At 36.3% G+C, this 20,795-nt stretch overlaps 1 protein-coding gene across 1 annotated transcript; it reads right to left on the bottom strand.

Moving 5' to 3' along the window:
- Positions 1-343: 343 nt before the first annotated feature.
- On the bottom strand, positions 344-17,211 carry LOC131436346 (forkhead box protein biniou). The gene is made up of 3 exons (XM_058605015.1): positions 15,982-17,211; positions 6,646-7,166; positions 344-791 (listed from the first exon to the last, which is right to left on the bottom strand). The coding sequence occupies exons 1-3, from the start codon at positions 16,926-16,928 to the stop codon at positions 448-450; spliced, it is 1,812 nt and encodes a 603-aa protein (XP_058460998.1). The 5' UTR covers positions 16,929-17,211; the 3' UTR covers positions 344-447.
- Between the last annotated feature and the right edge of the window lie 3,584 nt (positions 17,212-20,795).

The raw sequence follows: 20,795 nt of genomic DNA, 5'->3' as shown, positions 1-20,795 counted from the left end.
ATTTTCCTTGATGCCGAAACATTATACGCAATTTATTAACTAACGGACCCGAATGACCAGTAGGTTGAAAGGTCCCTAATAAAACAAGAACCTAGTAATGTTAAATTTTTATTGCAATTTTTTTATGCATCCTGAAACAGGCGTAACGAAAAAAAATACTGGACCGAAAAGTAGTTTGTCAGATACAACTAATGTTTTGTAAACATCAAATCTCAAAGTCCATCGATGAGAGCGCAATGATTCGACTTTCTGGACACTACGCAACTTGAACGAAATTGGAAAAAATTGTTTTTTTACTTCTGTCATTTATTGAACAAATTTACATAGAGACGAAAAACCCTCATCACGCGAGTATTACTCTATTTGCTATCCTATTAGTACTGTTGAAGTAGTCGAACATGCCTTTTTTATGAAATCCTGTCCCTTTACTTTAATTGTCTTCCCCAATCAATTGGAATATTTCCCATGATCATACTGCACGTTCGCGGTCAGAACCGTATTCAACCCCAGTCCGTTGCTGGTTCCACTGTGATGGGGATGATGGTGATGATGATGATGCAATTGCTGTGGACCCAGCATAGCAGAATGGCTTCCCAGCGCAGAACCGGAGTAACCGGTTACCACTTTACTGCAGTCCATTCCCATTCCGTTGGAGCTGCCATTGGTCGCCATTGTCCCAACCGTCCCATTACTACCGGGTGCTGCTGATGATGGTGAATGTGTCGCTGATACCGGTCCAATCGTCGATGGCGGTGGAGGTGGCATCTGTGATAGTGATGCCATTTTTAGACCTGTTGAAAAGAAGAAGAAGAAGGTGACAGAAGATTAGCGAGAGTCAATGTTTTTTATGAGTATTTGTTTCACACTGTCACCAGAGGTGCCGCTCATCTGCTCATAAATAATGTCGTATTTAATCGATGATAGAAAGTATTTCGATTTGTTTCACACTTGTTTTTCGGTCTCGCTTATTAAGTATCGTGCTTCATATAAAATGTGCTCTCAAGTGGGTTTTAACGAAACTTGGAAAGACGGACAAAGCAAGAGCTTGTCAGCGGCTATTAACAGTCATCGTTGTATGTCAAGGGGTATCACAATGATCAAATTAGGTGCTTGAAAAAATATTTTTTATTTTTGGAAAAGTTCTGCATATCGGTGAAAAAACGAATATTTAGAACATTTTCAATTACAAATCCCATAAAAACGATTGTATTTTCGGTAGCTTTGCACTATCGTTTTCGATGGACGCATAATTGATAATGGAGAGATAAAGGTAGAGGCAGTTCAAACACAAATTGGGATTGTTTAGGGAGGTGCAGGAACTTCCGGAACCGGAATCCTGGAACAGTATCGAAGTCGGTTCTCACGACTATCAATTAACATGACCTTCAAATTTTATGAGTTTTTATTAAAATTTAGAAATTTTATACCCTCATCATCATGTGATTCCGAGGCCGAAAGTGGCATCCGAACAAAATTCAGTTTTGTATGTACTACAAGACCATTCATTTGAACCTAAATTTCTGTATATCGATAAAGCCACCCGATCAACAGATCATTATGTTTTAAATATGATTTCAAATCAAAAGCAATCATTCAAATTGTATTAAGATTGTAGCAAGTCTAGATAATATATCAAGGGTCGTTATATTTCAAGTAAAAATATACTACAGAATTGAAAAAATGTATTACTTTAGTTAAACATTTTGTTCAATATCCCTAAAAAGATATCAAACACTTTTGTCAATCATGTTTTTGACTTCCAACACGAGTAATGCTATAATTCAATAAAAAGCACTAGCGCAATAACTAACACATTTTCCTATTTCACATAACTGAAAATGCTTTTGAAAACAATAATTTGGCATTTATTTTGAAATGACTAAAATTAATTTAAAATAAATTTAAAAGTTGAGAGCGTTCCTAAATAATTCCTACTAAAATGGTGTGAAATTTTTGTTCAAATATTTATACTAAATTAAAAAAGAATATCTTACAAGATGATTTTACGCCTTTTCTCTCTCGAACAATAACTTTAAAACTCGACTAATAAATATTGGAAAAAGTGATATTGTATCCGACTCAGTTCAGTGAATTCTGAAATGTTTCCTTAGAGATGATTTTCATAAGCTAGAATTCAAATGAATGCTTGAATTCTTTAACTTTATCGGGGACAACAACAATCGGTCCCCGATAAAGTTAAAGAATTCAAGCATTCATTCGAAAATACAAAGTGATGTCTTAAAAATTTCAAAACGTCATTAAAAGTGTGGCAGCAATAAACGAAAAACAAAATCAAAACTGGGCTCAAAACCAAAATCCAAACTCAGCTCAATACTTTTTCGATTTGTAGGTCTTTTAGTTGCAGATTGAAAATAGTGACTTTGGTTTTACGGACCCCGGATGTACTGGAAATAGAGAAAAAATCCTTGAAGAAACTCATATCGATTTATCTTTAATTATTGCTATGCTTTATACTATGTTGAACTGATGATTTTTAAGTAGTTGTGGTGGTTAAATGATATTGATTTTCGACTTCAGATGAACACTATTCACTAGTTGTGATATGCCGATTTTTTTTAGAGAGCCATATTACATTCAGCCATATGCATCACTCCTATTCCCAACATCTACTTAGAATACACTGATGTATACACTTCTTTTGATATATCACTGTCTTTTCAACCGTACTCTTCATCCTAGAACATCTAAATCAAAAGTCAGTTCATAATGAAAACTCAAAAAGTTAGTGCGAGGCAATACGAACTTTTATTCGAACCTAAATTTACGAAAATCGATTAGGCCATCTCCGAGAAAATTTAATCAAATATGTACATAATAATCATTAAAGTTTTGAACAAAAAAGAAAAAAACCCGTTTTAATCCACCTAGTGGTGTAATGAGGCCTTTCTCATATTACTCATAACATCATATATATATATATATATATATATATATATATATATATATATATATATATATATATATATATATATATATATATATATATATATATATATATATATATATATATATATGAACAAATATATTACTGTGGATTTCGCAATAAAAACAGTTCATTGAATAGAAATAGGACAAACTCTACAAATCCTGTTTACCCAGTAACAGGAACCGGGAGTAGTGTCCACAACAATTTAGGGCATTAATAGCCGTTTCGATTTCTTTATAGCGTTACACGGTATTGTATTGCCATTCTATATGGCGGTTTGAATAATTCAAATCAAGATTTGTGAAAATCGGTTCCAGCATCGCAAAGAAATCGAAGTGAGTTCTATTTTTGGGGTTTTTTCTTTACTACTTGGATGCTTCCAAGTAGTGCGGAGTTGAGTTTTTATGCCCACAAACTAACATGTTTTGCAAACTAGAAGAATTTATCAGAGAGTTTTATGGGATTTGTACCTGTTTTTAACCATCGTTTGTGAAAAAATACTCATGAGATTGGTAATTTTTCACTTAGCTCACTTTAGTTCCAAAAGTTGGATCCGAATAAAGTGTTTTAGAAATTTTTAGGAAACTGTAAGCCCTTTCATTTGAATCGTAGTTTGTAAAAATCGGTTCAGCCGTTTCCGAGAAAATCGAGTACACATTTTCTCCCTAAATTTCACATATTACCATGTCTCTCCGGAACCGGAAGTCGGCTCCAAATGAAATTCAATTGCATTTGAAAGTTTGTGTAAGTCGATTGGGCCATCTCCGAGAAAAGCGAGTGCATATTTTTTCCATTTTTTGGTACATATCATCCTGTATCTCCGGAACCAGAAATCGGATCGGGATGAAATTCAAAGGCAGGTTATGAGACCATGATGTATACACTCCTTCAGATTTATCACTATCTTTTCAACCGTACTCTTCATCCTATAACATCTAAATTAAAAGTCAGTTCAGTCAGTCAGTCAGTAAGACCTTTTATTTGAGTCTAAGCTTATGGAAATCGGTTAAGCCATCTCCGAGAAAAGTAAGTGCATATTTTTATTACATACATGCACACACACACACATACACACACACACACACACACACACACACACACACACACACACACACACACACACACACACACACACACACACACACACACACACACATTTGCTCAGTTAGTCGACCTGAGTCAAATGGTATATGACATTCGGCCCTGCAGGCCTCGGATAAAAAGTCGGTTTTCACAGTGATTGCATAGCCTTTCTATATGAGAATGCCAAAACTGAGAAAAAATTCCATTCATTATTTAATTTCCGCAGATTCTGTAAGGTGTTGTAAGGTTGTTGCATATTTGTAACACTGAATTTACTCATTTCCGTTCATTTTCAACTATTCTTCAGCACCAAAAACAGCTTGCTCATAGTTCAGAAATAGCCCCTTTGTTATCCATATGCCGGTTGGAAGGAAGTGACGAAAAAGTTGGTAAGCGATAGAGATTATTTTTGCAGCGATCGAGACATACACTGATGTCAATATATCCTGCCACTCTCAGTTGGCTCTCATGTCCCGATGCAATCGCAGTTTTCGTAAGCTACTCAAAACTTCCCGGTTTGGAATCAGTCACGTTGCTGCATGGCAAGTCAAATCGCCTAGAAGTATGCAATCTCATCTTGCCTCATGAATTCAATTTTTGTATTTGCTCTTTAAAGTCTTTCCCTCTAAAAAATCGGCAATAACAGCTGAAAAGTCGTACTAAATTTGTAACAAATTTAGATATAATATTAGTATTAACATATCAAGGTTTGTAACAATTTTGTTATCACCTAGGATTCCCCTTGTTGATTTCCCTTTGTTGATCTGGCATCTCTGAGAAAAGTGAGTGAACTCCAGAAACCAGGATAGCCAGAATAGAGTTGATTGTCCGTCTACTGACAATGACTACCAATTAGAATAGCTTTGAGCCCAGTTTAGAATATTTTTATGTATTTTGTTTCAAAGTTTTAAGTGACGAAATAAACCTTTTAACACTCCTCACCCCATAATTCCGAAACCGGAAGTCGGTTTCGGATGAAATTCTGGAATTCCATGTGGTATAACAAAATCTTTCATTTGGATCTTTCATAAAAAAAATTGGTTTTCACAGTGATTGCAAAACCTTTTATATGAGAAAGGCAGAATTGCATGTATTAGGTTTTTATTTATTTGAGATGGTAAAAAACAATTCTCAAACTTTTCTTATCATTTATACACATTATTGAATGCAAAAGAATGACGTTCAAATGCAACCGAACAATTTCTTTTCGCTAGCGCCATTTTAAGATTGAAAAAGCTAATTTTCATATAAACAATTTTCATTATGAAACAGTATAAAAAAAATTTTGGCAATAAAAGTTAACTCTAAGTTCTAACATATCGTAGAATATTGCGATATCAAGAAAATTTATATATTTATACAGATTAAAAATTTTTCACAGAGATGTTCAAACTTGATTATTCTAGAATATTGCTTACGAAATTTTTTTTCATGCCGACTTATTTTTTATCGATTATAGAGTTCTCAACCTTAAGGTCATTCGTCTTTTCGTACCAGAAAAAGTTTCTGGCCCTATGTGCGGCGTTGGGAATCGAACCCAACCAGAAAAATTAGCTCATACACGCTGAAAAATCCCGATTGTCCCACCCAATCATTGAATCCCGGTTATTTGAAACAACAAAACGATGCCCATTAAACTAAATCAAAACAGTTGTTTCAATTTTTTTAATCCATCGAAAAACACTGGTGGCGTGGATTGTTCTAGTTTTGCACTTTCGAGCAAAAATGACAATGAAACACCGTCAGGATATTGCATTTCTGATCGAAAGTGCAAAACCAGAGCAATCCACGCCATCAGTGTTTTTCAATGAAAAATGGCACTAGATATCGCAGATTTAAACCAAATATGTTTGTTTTAACCTAGAACATGGTTGTTTCCTAGGTGCTTTCCCTTGGGCAGTGAATTGGTTTCGAATATTGCACATTTCCTGTTATACTATTATATTGCTTCTTAGGACCGATGTGAATATATTGGTATCGATTACTTGACAATCCGATAATTGAATTTGTAAAATAATTTGGTGGCTTGAACTAGTCAGCTCCATGTATTGGTACTCTAAATTTGAAAATAGAACCTACGTTAAGAAAACTATATCTTCTTCAGTTTTTGCAATGACTGAGCATAAAAAACAGAACTACGAAATAATAGTAATAACCAAATCATGTATATAATAGAACTGAAAAGTCACCACTTGTAACTGAACACCCAACTTAAATCCTAACAATTTAAATTTAATTCGTATTGCAATAAATAATACATTCCAAAAAATTATTTTACCCGAATTTGTTCATAATATATCGAAAACGAAAATTTTCTAGCCCTTCGATTAGAATCACGTTTTTTTTACTTTCTTCCAAGCTCGACCTTCTTTCGAAAACCAACTTAAAAGGAACAACTTGTTGAGCCGTCCATGAGTCGAATATGCTTCCATCTCGAATTTAAATTTATGACCTTCTTACCATAGTGAGAACGTTTAGAGCAACGAAACTGTCAACGAGGCACATTCGACATCGATTAAGATTCCGATGGTAGCCCTTTCCACAGTTGAAACTATAGACGACTACACGGTGAACAAAGAAACGTATTCTACGCAGAAGAAAGAGCCAACACTCACCGTTATCGATACTGTAGTGGCTGGCAGTGAACGAGTAATTGCCGTAATCCAACATGCTCGAGCTCTGATTTTGCTGTCCGGGAGACGCCGGCGGTTGAGAGTCATGAAGGGACGTGTGAGTGATTTTCGAGTACTGGCTCAGTCCCTCCGATGAATAATGCCAGGAATCGGTAAATGCCTGTCCGTTGCTGTTCGGATATTCGTACGATGCGTACGGTTGCGAGATGTAGCTACTTTGTAGGTCCGGCACCGTTATTTCGTAACCGGTGGACCCTGCTGGATAAAATGCACTTCCACCGGTGTAGGCTTTCAGTTGTTGCTTTCGCCGAAAACCACGAGGTCGCCTTCGTAAGCTGCCTTCGTCCTCGAACATGTACTCGGCCGAGGAGTCGATAGTCCAGTAGTGACCTTTGCCTGGTTTCCCGCATTCTTTGGGTAGTTTTTTGAAACACTCATTCAGGCTCAAGTTGTGCCGAACGGAGTTTTTCCAACCGTTATATTCTCCGTTGAAGAAGTCGTATCTGAAAAAATCCATTAAACAAACATTGAATTCAGACAACAAGTTCTGTATACAATGAAGGTGAATGTAATGTGGATATAAAGGGTGATTTTTTCAAAGGTAGAGCAGTTGATTTTCAAAAACAAAACACAAAAAAATGAGAAAATTAATTAAATCTTTATTGGAATCGATAGAATTGTTTGAACATGATTACATGCAAATGTAGGCCGCGGCTCCGCATTAGATGGCCCATGTTCAAGGTCCAAGTTTAGCACACTCTCTCCAACATATCGGCCGGTATATCGCGAATAATGCCACCGACCCGTAATTTACACCAAACAGTAACTTTTTAGCTCTTGCAATGCTTCTGGCTAGTCTTCACTCCAGAGGCGGCAATTTTCCTTTGCATTCAATCAGAAATGAGTCTCGTCGCGGAACACAATTTTTCGATAAAAAGTGGATCTTCCTCCAACTTTGCAAGCGCCCATTCATGATTGAATTATGTACCAAACAATAATTCATGATTAAATTATAGACCAAACGATGATTCATGATTAAATTATAGACCAAACCGAACAAGTTATATTAATTTAAACTAATTTAAATAAATGCTGGAAGAACCTACCACCCATATACCATTCGAATCAGTTCGTCGAAATCAGCTAATGCGCGTGTAAAAAAAAATTTCATGCAATTTTCTCGAAAATGGCTCAACCGTTTTCTACAAAGTCAGATTCATATGAAAAGTCGTATGCTCGCAAACTATGTTCCTGAATTACGTTTGGATCCGGAACTACAGGATGATTTGTGAAACTAAATTAAAATAGGGTAACTTATTTTTCTCGTTGATGGTTGAACCGATCTAAGAATCAAATGAAATCTAAGAACCATTTAAGATTCAAATGATCCAACTTCCGGTTTAGGGGATACATGGTGATTAGTATAAAAGTGTCCATTTCACATTTCACAATCAGGTTAATCGGGTTTACAGATTTGGATAGTCGATAACCAAATACATAAACTTATTTCAGTTTTAGCGGTTTTCAGTTTTTCATTCGGAAGGTACCTAAACAATTAATTCACACTACGATTTCTCAAAGATGTCTACACTGAATTTTAAACATTTTGAATCAAATGTAAACTATACAGTTACTCAGGTGAGTTTATCTGACTTCGGCTACACCGATTTTCGAACTCCAGTTCCAGAATCCAATCGTTTCTCAAAGTTCAATCGTTTTCTCAAAAAAGGCCAAATCGAATTTCAGAAACAAAAAATCAAATTTAAATAAACTTATAGTTCCATACAAAATTAATTATTTTTATTCAATTTTGACTCCCGATTCAGGAATTACCGGATGATGAATTTTTAAAATTGAAACCGATATAGAAGATAACAATCCCGAAAAGCTTCGAAGTTGGACTCGAAACTATTGCAATTGATACGTCATATGGCCATACGAATCGGTTTGGGTTATGCTGGTTCCTGAATACCGGCTCTGGAAGTACCTTAAATTACCGTAAACCCTAAAGTGGAACTTACTTTGACACATTTAGATTCAAATTCGATCCGATTTGCAGTTTCGATAATGAGTGATTAAAATCTCAAATTGCCGCTTAAAACGACGGTCATTAAAATAATGTCATGAAAACTGAAACACCGATGAATATTCATGCAAAAACACATGCGGAAAAAAGGTATTATCTCACTGTTAGGTGGATTATATGGTCCTCCAAAGCTTCCAAAGAGTTGGGATGGTTTGCATGAACTTGCAGCGACTTAAGATAGTCCCACAATAATAAACAGGGGGAGTCAGAACACACGATCTAGGTGGTCAATTGACGGAACCAAAACGTGAGATGATGACATGATCACCGAAGACAATCTTCAATAAATTAATCGATTCGCCCGAAGCATCTTGATATCTTCGATGTTTTGGAAGAAAAAATCATTGAGCATGATAACATGGTAACGGGGCTTATTCACCGGTGACTCCATCTTTATGTCGAGTACGCCAAACAGCTGTATGTGTGTGAGTATGTACAACAGATCGGCTGAAAAGTTCGTATCGTTTCTGTGAGAGGGCGTCACTAGAATTAAATCCATACCATTTTCAGTTAGTACCAACCTTCAAAAGATACGTGTATAAATTTGACAGCTGTCTGATTATTAGTTTGTGAGATATTGCATTTTGAGTGAAGCTACTTTTGTTATTGTGAAAAAAATGGAAAAAAAAGGAATTTCGTGTGTTGATGAAACACTACTTTTTGATGAAAAAAAGTGCCGCCGATACCAAAAAATGGCTTGATGAGTGTTATCCAGACTCTGCACCGGGCGAAACAACAATTCGTAAGTGGTTTGCAAAATTTCGTACTGGTCACATGAGCACCGAAGACGAAGAACGCAGTGGACGTCCAAAAGAGGCTGTTACCGATGAAAACGTGAAAAAAATCCAAAAAATGATTTTCAATGACCGTAAAGTGAAGTTGATCGAGATAGCTGACACCCTAAAGATATCAAAGGAACGTGTTGGACATATTATTCACGAATATTTGGATATGAGAAAGCTTTGTGCAAAATGGGTGCCGCGTGAGCTCACAATCAATCAAAAACAACAACGAGTTGATGATTCTGAGCAGTGTTTGGAGCTGTTATATCGAAATAAAACCGATTTTTTTCGTCGATATATAACAATGGACGAAACATGGCTCCATCACTTCACTCCGGAGTCCAATCGACAGTCAGCTGAGTGGACTGCACGCGATGAACCGAACCCAAAGCGTGGAAAGACTCAACAATCGGCCGGTAAGGTTATGGCGTCTGTATTTTGGAATTCGCATGGTATAATTTTCTTCGACTACCTTGAAAAGGGAAAAACCATCAACAGTGACTATTATATAGCGTTATTAGAGCGTTTGAAGCACGAAATTTAAAAAAACGGCCTCATTTGAAAATGAAAAAAGTTTTGTTTCATCAAGACAATGCACCGTGTCACAAGTCGATGAAAACCATGCTGAAATTGAACGAATTGGGCTTCGAATTGCTCCCTCATCCGCCGTATTCTCCAGATTTGGCCCCCAGTGATTTTTTCCTGTTCTCAGACCTCAAGAGAATGCTCGCTGGTAAAAAATTTAGAAGCAATGAAGAGGTAATCGCTGAAACTGAGGCCTATTTTGAGGCAAGGGACAAATCGTACTACAAAAATGGTATCGAAAAGTTGGAAGATCGCTATAATCGCTGTATCGCTTCTGATGGCAATTATGTTGAATAATAAAAACGAATTTTGGCAAAAAAGTGTGTGTTTCTATTAAACGATACGAACTTTTCATCCGAACTGTTATATGTAACATTTTTGCACTCACTTTTCTCGGAGATGGCTTAGCCGATTTTCATGAACTTGAATTCAAATGAAAGAACTTATAATCCCATACAAAGTTGCTGAATTTTATTTGAATCCGACTTCTGGTTCCGGAACTACAGGGTGATATGAGCCAAAAACATAAAATAAATGCACTATCTATTCTCGGAGACGACTGAATCGCTTCTCATAAATTTCCCGGAAAGTCTATATGGATCCAACTACTGGTTCCGATATTACAGTGCGATATGTAAATTTTTTTCAATTTCATGAGTAGTTTTTCACAAGGTGAAAAGGTGCAAATTTTTATAATACTAACTATTATATTCTTTTAGTTAGCAAAATTTGTTAGCCGGTACTTTGAGACTACTAGTCGCTTCGTTTCCGCTTCGGAAGCACCGATAATAACAGTCTTAACAGATACTGTGCAATTTCACCCAGAAAAAAAACGATGCAAAACCGATAGTCACCGGTAAGTGCTAGTACGAAAAAAGAAAACACCACCGTCTCTGTGAACGAATCACACAGCGTGCATTGTTCAATTTCGTATAGCAAGTAGAGTTGTCACATTTGAATCTATATTTTTAAGGAGAAAAATTTGTATCGGAGGATCACAGTTCTGTATTGAAAATTCTGTATTGTATTTGAAAATAATAAGAAATTAAAGCGCAATGAAATGAAAAGGCCATTATATCGAATCTGAAAATGACAGCTACTTTTTGTTTAGAGGTGGCGTTTATTGTAATGTAATTGGCAATCTTTTGTTTTTATTATCTTACATTATGACCAAGGTCACCATCTTTTTTTCTTAGATGGTTAGGCTAGAGATGGTCTGGTTTCTGGTTTCATTTTCAATGGGTATGATTCGGGTTCAGATTGAAAATTTTGTTCGGGTTTCTGAATTTTGTTCGGATTCGGGTAGGTTTTAATTTTTTACGGGTACGGGTCGGGTTCGGGTTTGAAAGAAAAATTAACTACATTTATATACTACATTTGAATTTAAGGTAGTGAAAATCTATTCAATCATTGAGCATTGAGCTACTCCGTTACTGATCGGCATTAGCTGAAATTGTACAAGAAATTTCTAGATGATCCGAACTAGTAAATCATTTTTCAATGTACATCTTCTGGTAACCCCAGAATACATTGATCACTATCGGCTCCGGCCAGGCCCGAACGTAGATCTTCTAAGGAATGGTAATTGATGTTAGTCCAACACTTGTTGTCACTAGAGGCCGTATATACTACTGCGCACTTCACAAGTGTCACGGGAGAAGGATATTTGTTAGTGAAAATTTCAGTAATTATAGTGTTCACGTGCGACCTAGTATATTTCGGGTTCAAGATGCTCGGATGCACCACTAAACTCACTGACTTCCCGAGGGAACGTTTTAACAATTTCCGATACTGAAGTCCCGGAAAGTCTAGATTCACAGTTCTTATTCGTGAAAACTGAAGAAAAATTTGAAGGACTATCGCGTAACGAAAAAATTTTCTATTTTTTCTTAATGGAATTATCTGCAACAAAATAAACGAGTGAATAGGATTCAGACAAAATAGTTGATTCATTGTAGTGACATATTCTACAAACTATATCAACTCATTTTAAATCACCAAACAAAGGTCAACAGATTTCACGCGCGTCCTGATTGTTTATTATTTCCGCTTGATCGTTTTAATTATTTATTTAAATTATTAATTGGTTATACTGCTTGATCTAAGCAGCCGGCTACTAAGAAAAATATTAATTTATCAAACAAACAAGAATTTTTACTATTTATTCAATATAGCGATATATGCTATTTCTGTTATCATTGTAACATTTAAGAATTTGCGCATTAGTTGATATTGAAAGATTGACTTGAAAGACACGCAATAACATGAAAGATGATAAAATACTGAATAAAGCTTTTCTCCGAAACTAGTCGGAAATTGATAAGTTGAATGAAGTGGAATTAATTTTAATAAAATGAAATTTAATATAATAGAGTAATCGGATGTGGAACGTTGAAAAAATCTGATAACTGAAAGAACTCCTGCAATTGTCGCCTTTCGGAGAAAAATAATAGGTACTATCAATCTCTTATGGTCTACCATGATCTGTAAACTAGAGAAATTTACTAGCCAATTCAAAGAAGTAGCTTATGAAAAAAAATATTCATGAAGTTGACATTTTTACACTAAGCACCTTACCACCGGAACCAGGGGCTTGATCCGAATGAAAATTGGAATATTCTTATGGCATCTGAATTTGAATCCAAGTTTGTGGAAATCGGTTCAACCATCCCCGAGAAAAGTGAGTGGCATTATTTCCACATTTTTGGTGTATATCACCCTGTAATTGCGAAACCGGCAGTCGAATCCAAATGAAATTCAGGAACTTTGTATGGGATAGACCTTTTATTGGAATCTAGTTGGTCAAATTCGGTTTAGCCATCTCAGTGAAAAGTGAGTGACATTATTTTTTTGTGTATTCTCTGGTTTGGGTTGGGTACGGGTAAATTTTTTTTTCGAGTTTTAGAACTTGCTTACCTAGGTATATCTTGGCACAACTAACAGCTTTTTTAAAGATTGATTATTCGTTAATTTTCAATTTCCACAGCAGTGCGGTTGATTTCATGATTTTATGCTTTTTTCGTTTGCTTATTTTGTTTAGAAATTTATTTCAAGTGCATTGGTGGATGTTTCCTTCAAGTATAGTCGCGTGGAATGAGTACTAGCTTTTAACCTAACGCGTGTAAATATCGTTCTGATTCTAATGAGCAGTTATTTAGCATCTAAGGACTTTGGTCTAAAGGTCATAATAGATATTATTTTTAGTTCCGCAAGACGTTCAATTGATTCAATTCTAAAAAACCCTTCTTAATTCACCTAGTGGTGTGATAATTCCTTTCTCTTTCTTCAAAACAGTCTCATGAAATTTTTATTATCTTTTTATTAAACAATTATTGACAATAATTTGGGCTCATTTTTGACACCAATTAATTCATTGTAGTTCACAAAACATGCTTCAGTGTTTATGTCACGTACTCGGCAACATTTCTTAAACCAAGCGCTTGACATTTGCGTTACCTAGTCCCAGAAAGTTGTCTTTTTCTCAAAAAAATTAACAGCTACAAAAAGCCATTTTGTAGCTGTTAATCCTCCCCAAAATAACAAACAACTAAAACGAAAACATTGGGGTCCGGTTTTTTACATGTAGAACGTGTGGGCAAAATTTGATGTGTTGGTGCAGTAGTTTTTGAATGACGATGGACACGGACTTTCAAAACCTGCTTTCGATGAAAACGCGTTTGAAGTTTTTTGTCTAATAAATCAATGGAAACAATTAATTACTCCAGGGAGACCGTAGGGTCTAACATTTTCTAAAAATCATATTTTTTCTTTTATAATTTATTGTGATAAACATTTCAAGAATGTTTTGTCAAGTTTTGAAGACAATCGAAGTAGAAATCTTCGACCTGTGCGCTGAGCTCTTGCTTCTTCGCAGAATGAGACATCCATAGATAATGGTCCAAAACTTGCTGAGTTTTGTTTCAATAGGCTTGAAAATTTCACAGAATATTCTTGAAATGTTTTACTCTAAGAGAATATTAAGAAAACAATAAATGACTTTTCGCCCCGTTCGTTCAGATTCTAATGAGCAATTATTTAGCATCTAAGAACTTTGGTCTAAAGGTCAGACCAGATATTATTTTTAGCTCCGCAAGACGTTCAATAGATTCAATTCTAAAAAAACCCTTCTTAATCCACCTAGTGGTGTGAGAATGCCTTTCTCTTTCTTTAAAACAGTCTCATGAAAATTTTATTATCTTTTTTTTAAACAATTTTTGACATTAATTTGGGCTCTTTTTTGACACCAATTAATTCAGATTAGTTCGAACAAAAGCATGCTTCAGTGTTTAAGTGACGTACTCGGCATCATTCCTTAAACCAAGCGCTTGACATTTGCGTTGCCTAGTCCCAGAAAATTGATTTTTTTTTCAAAAAAAATGTTTTAAAATTTTTTTTTGAGATGACATCAAATCTCGACGTTTCATGCAATTCTAAGACGTTTGGCATAAAAAAAATCGATTTGAGAAATCTCATGCACTCGCCCCTATGGTGATTTTTCTAAATCGAAAATCGTCAAACCTTTACCGCCGGGCGCATCCCTTACCTATATCCGATTTTGCATGGGGACTTTTTTCGATGTGTTTGAACTTTTGAGCACTAGCGCTTTACGAAATTAGAGGTGATCCTAAATATATATTAGAGCGGTACAAAACAGCGTGTTTTGATGGTTACGTCACTTATACCATTATATATCCAGAACCAGAAGTCGCAGTCATTTGATCTTTGAACTTGATAAATCGCCCGACAGTAGCTTTTAAACAAGCCTAAGTTTGTTAAAATCGGTTCAGCGGTTCGGTTTGGATCTCTGAGAAAATTAAGCGATAAAAATATCTTAGAAAAGTGCACACACACAGACATTTTCCGAACTCGTCGAACTGATTCGAATGGTATATAATACTATGGGTCTCCGAGGCTCCGTTCGATAGTCGGGTTTTCCAACAATTCTAATATCTTTCTGTAGAGAAAGGCAAAAATTGCAAAGCTCCCGGCATCCGGCTGTCTGAAGTGCCACTAATTCGTTTCGGGGATAGTATTTAGCGGAAAATACATATGAATACATAATACGATAAAATTTTAAAGACTTCTCAGTAGCCGGCTTCCCAGAGCAATAAACGCATGATAATATTACCAGTACGTTTACTAACAAATTTTTCGTTCCCGTGATGTATATTTAAATGCAAAGGAATTCTTACTTTCTCACAGCAACGTGCAATTAACAATTATTTACCATTCCAATCTTATAAAAAACAGATGGAATTCAGTCATTTAAAACAGTCATGTGCACTCTAGTACAAACCGGTACCCATGCGGTACCAAAACCTAAATGACTGCTATATGTTTGCGGCCATAGAGCCGTAAATTTGTTTTCGTTTGAGACATCTGGGTAGACTTTGCACTTCAGTGCAAAATAAGTGCGTTGCAAATAGTCTGCCTAGTTGTTAGTATATGCATGTTTTTATAGTATATTAAGAAATCAATTCTTGACTAAAATGATTTCTTAGGTTGCTACACAGCTACGCTGTATAGTGAATTTATTCCTTCCAAATAAGCCCCACAATGACGTTATACTCCCATTTTGGCTCCGGAAAAGAAGTATATTTCAGATCAGCTTCCATGGACAACCGATCAACACCCAATGAGATTAGGGTTATTTGATCTCAATGTTTGGTGCGGAACACATTCATCATATACAATTGTTTTAGAAATAAAACTATTATATATATGAAAGTATACACTTAGGAAGTTTTCCAAACTATAAGACTAGTATCCCTTTCTTTCATGCAAACTGAATATAAGTTTTCTCCGACAGCATATCCTGAAATATTCCATGAACATGTACGGTTGTTTTTATAACGCAATACTTACTTCGATTGCAAATATTTGTAAATTTCGCTAAGTGTTCTTCGTCGATGCGGTGAGTCCTTGATCGCCATGACAATCATATTAATGTAACTGAGCTGTGGTTTCTCCTGCCGTCGTCCTCCATTAGCCTTTTTCGGACCCGTTGGTTCTCCAGACCCAGTAGTACTGGTCAGTTGTTGCTCTCCACCGCCATTCCCACCGGATGGTTTCTTCTGTGCGCCTGCACAATTGCCTCCGCTTACTACTGCCGACTGAGATGAACTGGACAAAGTAGGCGATGCCGCCGGTGTTATCGGGGATGCAGAAGGGGATTTTTGTAGCATCGAGCTTTGATTTATGGTGATCTGTCCACCACTGGTGCTGCTGGCGATCGAATGGACATTGTTATGTGTCGATATGGAAACCGGATTGATCGACGAAGTAGGCGATACGTGCCCTCCACTACTGCCATTGCTACGACAGCGTTGCAAGCTAGCCAAATCCCCCTGTGGTATGGCTTGATAGTTGATAAGTTGGGACTCCGACAATTTCATCGCAGTAATAGAATTGTCTAGCTGAGACAGGTAAGACGTGCGGGGTTCGGTGAATTCCACATCGTCATTCACCTGAGAGATAAGATAGGGTGATCGGTTGATGTAATACGAAGATATTTTGTCAAAGTGATGGTACATCGAAGGTATCTTATCCGTTTCCATTTTTACATCATTGATCTGATATGCCGGCGAGTTCCGGTCATCCATCTCGTTCTTAACGTCGATTTGTGATGAGCTTATCGCTCCATGATAGTGATAGTGATTCATAATCATTTTATCATCCATACTTTGTTGGAGTGCAGGATTCTCGATAATATGCGGAGTAGCCACCACAATATTAGAGGAAATGTTGCGATAGTGATAGCCACCTGATACACCCACGGTGCTAGAGTCCGCATGTTCCTCAGTCTTGATCATTGCTCGGAACTTCAAAATTTAACAACAATAACATTAACAATCAACAACTTTTCGACAGTATTGTCCAACACTGAATCACTCAAGGTACCGGAAGATATCCGTAAACACTACAGTATTCTCACAACATCGGAATCAATAATCCACGGTCAGTTTGTAAATATTTAGATCACTTGAGACAAACAAAAAATAAATATTTGCTTCATTAATAGATTATTAAAATCCACCGCACAATTAATATGTCTTAAATCAAGTGAGGTCACTTGGTCGTAGATCCCAATGCACACGACTGGTTCCGACGAAGCGTAACGATGAACTAATTTGAAAAATCCTTCCAAAAAACTGAAACCAAACAGGAAAATTTACAGCCTCTCTTTTCCTGCTGGTTTTCGCCTCGGTAAGCAACATTTTCCATACCTCACCCACGCGTCGTGCACTTGTTCACATGTCCGCCAATCCACCCGTCGCACCGAGTCAAGCGGTTCACAGGGATTCATTGGCGTGTTACTACATCTGCGTCTTCTACTTTCTGGTAATCTTATTCTTGGATTTTCGGCAATCGGTGTTCCGAAATCTCCGGGAATCGATCGCAATCACCCTTTCGCTGTACGGCTCAACGGCCCAGTGTTTATTTGGAATAGTGTATGAGTTTGTTATTTTTAGAAATACGTTCCAAAGATTTGTGCGGTGGAAAAAAGTATCGCTTCCCGATCGCGGCTGTCCGACAACGATACAGATCGTGCCAGGGATGGAAAGGAGGATCAAGGCCTCTTCTTCCCGCCGTTGTTCCGAGCAGCGAAGGCGTGTGTGGCTTGCATGATCTGGACTATGCCGGATCCTCGATGGACGGGTGCTGTCTGCCATGGTAAATTTTATTAGGAAGCATTTTTTACTCTCGCGAACGATCGTAGCCGAGTTTATGATCGCGGATGGATCTGATGAGTATAGGAAAATGCGTTAAATAGCGTGGGAAGTATTGCCAGCAACGTGCACGATATTTGACGTGCTAAATAGTAATGCAACATTGTATTTTAGTTTATTCTGTAGATTAGCTACATATGTGAAATTTTAAAAATATCAAGAAATATGAAACCAAGATGAGTAGTAAGATAATAGACTTCATAAAACATAAAAGTACATTTGAGGGGCTGGGGTCCACTAGAGGATTGATAGTACCTATTAGCTCTCTCCGGACAGTACCAGCCTAGATGCCGTGTGGAATCCGGCGGAAAAAAAATGAACCAAGAATAGATCCACTGGGTTCCTGCTTCCGTGTCGTAAAAGGCGACAATTGCAGGAGTTTCTTTTTCCTTTCAGTTATCAGATATTTTCAATGTTTCACTTCTGATTACTCTATTTTACTAAATTATCTCTTCATTCAACCTATCAATTTCCGTCTAGCTTCGGAGAAAAGTTTTGTTTGGAATGTTTTCTTCTTCCATGTTATTGATTTTCTTTTAGGATTATAAATTGAATGTTAAAAATCAACTATTGCGCAAATCTGTTGATATTACAAAGTTAAAAACAGAGATAACATATATCGGTATATTGAATACATACTAAAAGAACACTTGATATTAATATTTCAAATAATAAATTAATATTTTTCTCGGTAGCCGGCTGACCAGATCAACGAATATAACCAATTAATAATTTTAATAAATAATTAAAATAATAAATCGGAAATAATAAAGAATCAAGACGCGTGTGATATATGTTGACCTTTATTTGGTCATTCAAAATGATTTCATAACAACTGTTTAGAATATGTCAATGCAATGAATCAACTATTTTGTCTAAATTCTATTCACTCGTTTATTTTGTATCACGTAACTTCAGTTATAAAAAATAGGGAAGTTATTATTCTTTACGCGATAGTATTACAAATTTTTCTTCAGTTTCCTCGAACAAGAGCTGTGAATCAAGACTTTCCGGGACTTTAATATAGGATATTGTTGAAACGTTCACTCGGGAAGTTAGTGAGTTTAGTGATGCATCCGAGCATCTTGAAATCGGAACATACTGAGTCGCGCGCGAATAATACCAATACTGAAATTTTTACTAACAAATATCCTTCTCCCGTGACACTTGTGGAGTGCGCAGTAGTATATACGGCCTCTAGTAACAGCAAGTGTTGGACTAACATCCCTTCCCATTCCTTAGACAATCTACGTTCGGGCCTGGCTGGCGCCGGTACTGATCAATGAATTCTGGGATTACCAGAAGATGTACATTGAAGGATGATTTACCAGTCCCAGGTTCGATCATCTAGAAATTCACTGTACAATTTCAGCTAATCCCGATCAGTAACGGAGTAGCAACCAGGGGTGGTCGCTCAAGCTCAAGCTCATAAAACATAAAAGTACATTTGTTGTGCCATTTGAATCTGATCATTGAGATATCTGAACGGTTGAACGCAAAAGCCGGATAAGCGCAACTTAGTTTGAATAATCCGGATAAGTATTTTTGCATGGACTTTGACTTGAATTTTGCTATGCAAAAGTCGCTTAAAAACTTTTTTATTACAAGAACTGGACAAAATCGCTCTGAATGCAAAAAACCGGATGAAAACTTTACCAATTCTTTCTGAAGAATCGTTTTTATCCGGTATTTGCATTCAAAGTTTTTAGGCAAACTGTCTGCGAACGAAGCGTGGTTTGCTTGTTTGGTACCGTGAGCCTTACCCATGCTGTCACCAGTGTTGAAAATAAAACCAAAATTTCAAAAACAGTGATTTTCAGACAAAAAAATCATCGATCAGAAAACTAACTAAAGAAAAGTTAACTGTTTATTTTTTGCAAACGCTATTCTCACTCAAACTGTTCTTACATGACAAAAATTAATTGTGAAAAGCTCACTAGCGAACATTCTCCTCGATGATATTCAAGAAAAAAGTTCGCCAATCGAACATATTTGATATGGATCTCGATTAGAAGTTTTTTGAGAAATGAATTTTCATAGACTCAACTCTTTGCAGAATACATGATGAATAAATTTACCGATGATCAAAAACTGGGCCTTTTTGAAAATGTTCAGTGCACATAGGGTGGTTGAAATGAAAAAAAAAACTAAATTTTTTGCTCTTGCAATATGATGGTCTGCTGATAAATGGATCTATAGTGGTGATGTATTCGAAATTCATTCAGCAATACCGTGGTGGTTGAGTAATATCATGCATAAATAAAAGCAGAAAATACTGTTATTGATAACAGTTATAATGACAATGAAAACGTTTATAAAAAAAACAATCACAAAGTATGTTATGCATTTGATTGAAAAATATTACCCTATGCTTGAATATCATACGCAGAAGTAACAGGAGCGCAGGTTATCGCTACGCAAATTCAAACGCGTCAAACACAGCCTGCTGTGTATTCACTTTATTTGGTTTAATCTAAATAGTGCAATGTTTTCAATCAGCTGGAATTAAAACAGAATAAAAAATATTGTTGTTCATATTAACCATCGAATATTATTAGATGAAAATGAAATTCGATAACACAAAACTCTCTCCGACCATAATGATAAATAGAGGTGACGGTTCTCATTTGAGTTTTCAATTATCACCAGCAAGTTAAAATCGATAATTTCGTCTGTTTAAAATGTATTGAGATGTGTTTCGAAACATTAAAAATGAAAACAATTAATTCATGTTTATTTTGTAATGGATATTTCCGTTATCACTGGTTTACTTTTCATTCATTATTTTGAACCAATTCGAATGTTTACATGAACCTCACTTGAAGGCCGCTCTCTCATTCAATTGTAAGAGATATTTTGTTACTTCAAGAGATGAACTGACGGTGGGTGAACTGAGCTTCGGTAGAGAGAGAAACGAATGAAGGACGGGATGATGCCTATTCGGTGCGA

The sequence above is a fragment of the Malaya genurostris genome, chromosome 3 (assembly GCF_030247185.1).
Source record: "Malaya genurostris strain Urasoe2022 chromosome 3, Malgen_1.1, whole genome shotgun sequence".
NCBI lineage: Eukaryota > Metazoa > Arthropoda > Insecta > Diptera > Culicidae > Malaya > Malaya genurostris.
The sequence above is the reverse complement of the archived record's forward strand: the minus strand, read 5'-3'. Positions and strand labels throughout refer to the sequence as shown.

Excerpts from the sequence above, each read along its gene's own strand:
- LOC131436346 (XM_058605015.1), bottom strand. The coding sequence starts at position 16,928 with ATGATCAAGACTGAGGAACATGCGGACTCTAGCACCGTGGGTGTATCA. Across the intron at positions 7,167-15,981 it reads TACAAATATTTGCAATCGAA|ATACGACTTCTTCAACGGAG; the intron begins GTAAGTATTGCG and ends GGATTTTTTCAG. Across the intron at positions 792-6,645 it reads CCACTACAGTATCGATAACG|GTCTAAAAATGGCATCACTA; the intron begins GTGAGTGTTGGC and ends TCTTTTCAACAG.